The sequence below is a fragment of the Penaeus vannamei genome, chromosome 6 (genome assembly GCF_042767895.1).
Source record: "Penaeus vannamei isolate JL-2024 chromosome 6, ASM4276789v1, whole genome shotgun sequence".
Taxonomy (NCBI): Eukaryota; Metazoa; Arthropoda; class Malacostraca; order Decapoda; family Penaeidae; genus Penaeus; species Penaeus vannamei.
In genome coordinates this window covers 10,160,728-10,163,227 of record NC_091554.1, presented here as the reverse complement: position 1 = coordinate 10,163,227, position 2,500 = coordinate 10,160,728, and the positions used below count along the sequence as shown (strand labels likewise).

Sequence of the window (2,500 nt, the reverse complement as noted above, 5' to 3'; positions counted from 1 at the left end):
ATAATAATAATGATAATGATAATAACAATAACTATCATATTGTCATTATTATAATCACTGATAATTATAATGTATCATTATCGGTAGTAGTAGCAGGAGTAGTACTGTTATAATAATATTATTATTGCTATTATTGATATTGATAATTGCTGTTGTTACTTATAACCACCATCAAATTGATCATCGTTATTATCATTACGTGTACATTCAACATCGTTACTTTTTTGTACGTGTGTGTGTTTGTATGTTCTTTTTCTGCTTCAAGGATGGAATATGAAAGCTCTTTGTCTACTCCCTTAGTACTAAATTATAATTATTATCCTCTAAACACTATAACAATAACTCGAAACAATGAATACGTTATTTGAGATCTGATAAAAACAGATTTCTTTTTACATCGTCTTTCGCTCTTCGTTTTTCGGTCATGTTATACCGTTCCATAATACTTTGTTCAGCTTCCTCCAGCGGCAACTTCTTGTCGAACCAACCACTGGCAGTCTTGCCGTTCTTGAGCTGAATCTTGACCAGGCGCTTCTTGCAGAAAGCCAAGACGCTCTGCTTCTTGGCAACTATTCCTATTGTGCAAACCAGGGTTCTCCAGACGGCTGTGGATACTGGCAGGATATTTTCCGGGTCGAGGATGAAGCTATAGTGTGGGAGTTCTATGGTGTAGGCGTACTGGACTCCTGCGTCGTGCATGTAGTCCTCAGACGTTCCGGAAGCTTGGTACAGGATGTCACCCGTCTGGCCCCCCTGAGAGTAATTGAGAACGTCATTGTAAAATATTGTAAAATAACATGATATTACTACGCTGTATTTATTTCGAATCTATGTTGTAATTTGTACAATGAACCTGCTCGTTCTTTTGATTTTTTTTTTTTTTGGGGGGGGAGGGGATATATGGAATATAGTTTATCGAACTAAAATGGAACATAAAGTTCTTTAAACAAAGACGGGATATTTTCATTCATGACAATAGTATGGCAGATCCTGAAGAGCGTATTGCCTCTCTCTCTCTTACTATATATATATATATATATATATATATATATATATATATATATATATATATATATATATATATATATACATATATATATATATATATATATATATATATATATATATATAAATATATATATATATATATAAAATATATATATATATATATATATATATATACATACATATATATATATATATATATATATATATATATATATGTAAATATATATATGAATATATATATATATATATATATATATATATATATATATATATATATATATATATATATATATATATATGTACATATATATATATATACATATAAATAGATAGATAATAAATGGGTAGTCAATGAATAGTTAAAGTTCAAGAGCTTTTCCGACAAAAAAAAGAAGAAAAAAACGAAAGGGTGAGCATATCAACCAAAGCACTTAAAAAAAGGAAAAAAACAATCGTACCTTGAAATCCGGGTAACCATTGCGCTTCATGTGTTTCCGAATCCTCTTGGCCACCTTCTTCAGCAGCCTCTCCTTCGAACTCGGACTCTCGCTGTACGACCATGGGTGCAAGACGAAATTCCCGTAGCTGTGGAAACTAAGATACAGCGAGATCTTCTCCATCCAGGCGAGGGCCAGGTCGCGCAGGGCTTGGGTCTCGGGTTCGGAGAAGGCTTCGACCCCCCGGTAGGTGTCCGAGCAGGGGTCGCCGCTGGAACCGGAGGAACCCCACGCCTTCGCCCAGTTGCGGTTCAGGTCGACGCCCCTGCACGCCGAGTCGGGCGTCTCCCGTCGGTTCTTGCGCCACATCCTGTCGGTGGTGTGCGAGAACTCGTAGCCGTCGGGGTTGGCCATCGGGGCCACGATGACCGTCACTCGCCGAAGGAACTTTCTCCCGGCGTCCGCGAGCTGCTGCGCCAGGAAGGTCGCCATTGCGGGGGAGATCCACTCGCGGGCGTGGATGCCTGCGGGGGGGGGGAGGGGGGGGGGGTTAGTGGAGGACATTTCTCTTTCTGCACCACCCACACGTGCATATGTGTATACGTGTGTATATAGACATTTCTATATATACGGTAGTTTACATAGATATGGATATTTATTCAGATATGGATATTCATACAGATATGGGTATTTTTATAGACAAGGATATTTATTCAGATACGGGTATTCATACAGATAAGGATATTTATTGAGATAAGGATTTTTATATAAATATGGATATTTATATAGATACATTATCACTCAATAATCAAATTTGTTCATAGCGTTTTTCTCCAACCTTTTGAAATGCGAAAGGCCGAGAGAGCAAAAACAAGTATTGCTGCAGTGAAGTGGAGAGCACTTACCCGCCTCGATGAAGACGAAAGTTTTGGTGTTTTTCTTCTTCTTGTTTGTTTTCCTCTTATGGCGCTTTTTTTCGGTGGAAGGATTCTCCGATTCACGATTTCTGAGCCGTCGATTTTTTAATATACTTTTGCGGTATTGCTTCACCATCT

The 2,500-nt window shown here is 37.6% G+C and overlaps 1 protein-coding gene across 1 annotated transcript in view; it reads right to left on the bottom strand.

Annotated features, from left to right (window-relative positions):
* Positions 1-89: 89 nt before the first annotated feature.
* The window catches only part of LOC113805484 (carboxypeptidase A6), a 5,389-nt gene continuing 2,978 nt past the window's right edge, over positions 90-2,500 (bottom strand). Inside the window, exons 4-6 of the mRNA XM_027356488.2 lie at positions 2,351-2,500; positions 1,467-1,969; positions 90-753 (exon numbers count right to left, since the gene is read on the bottom strand). The exon at positions 2,351-2,500 is cut by the window's right edge and continues 8 nt beyond it. Coding sequence (XP_027212289.2) covers positions 361-753; positions 1,467-1,969; positions 2,351-2,500 — 1,046 coding nt within the window. The 3' untranslated portion in view covers positions 90-360. The remainder of the gene's footprint in view (positions 754-1,466; positions 1,970-2,350) is intronic.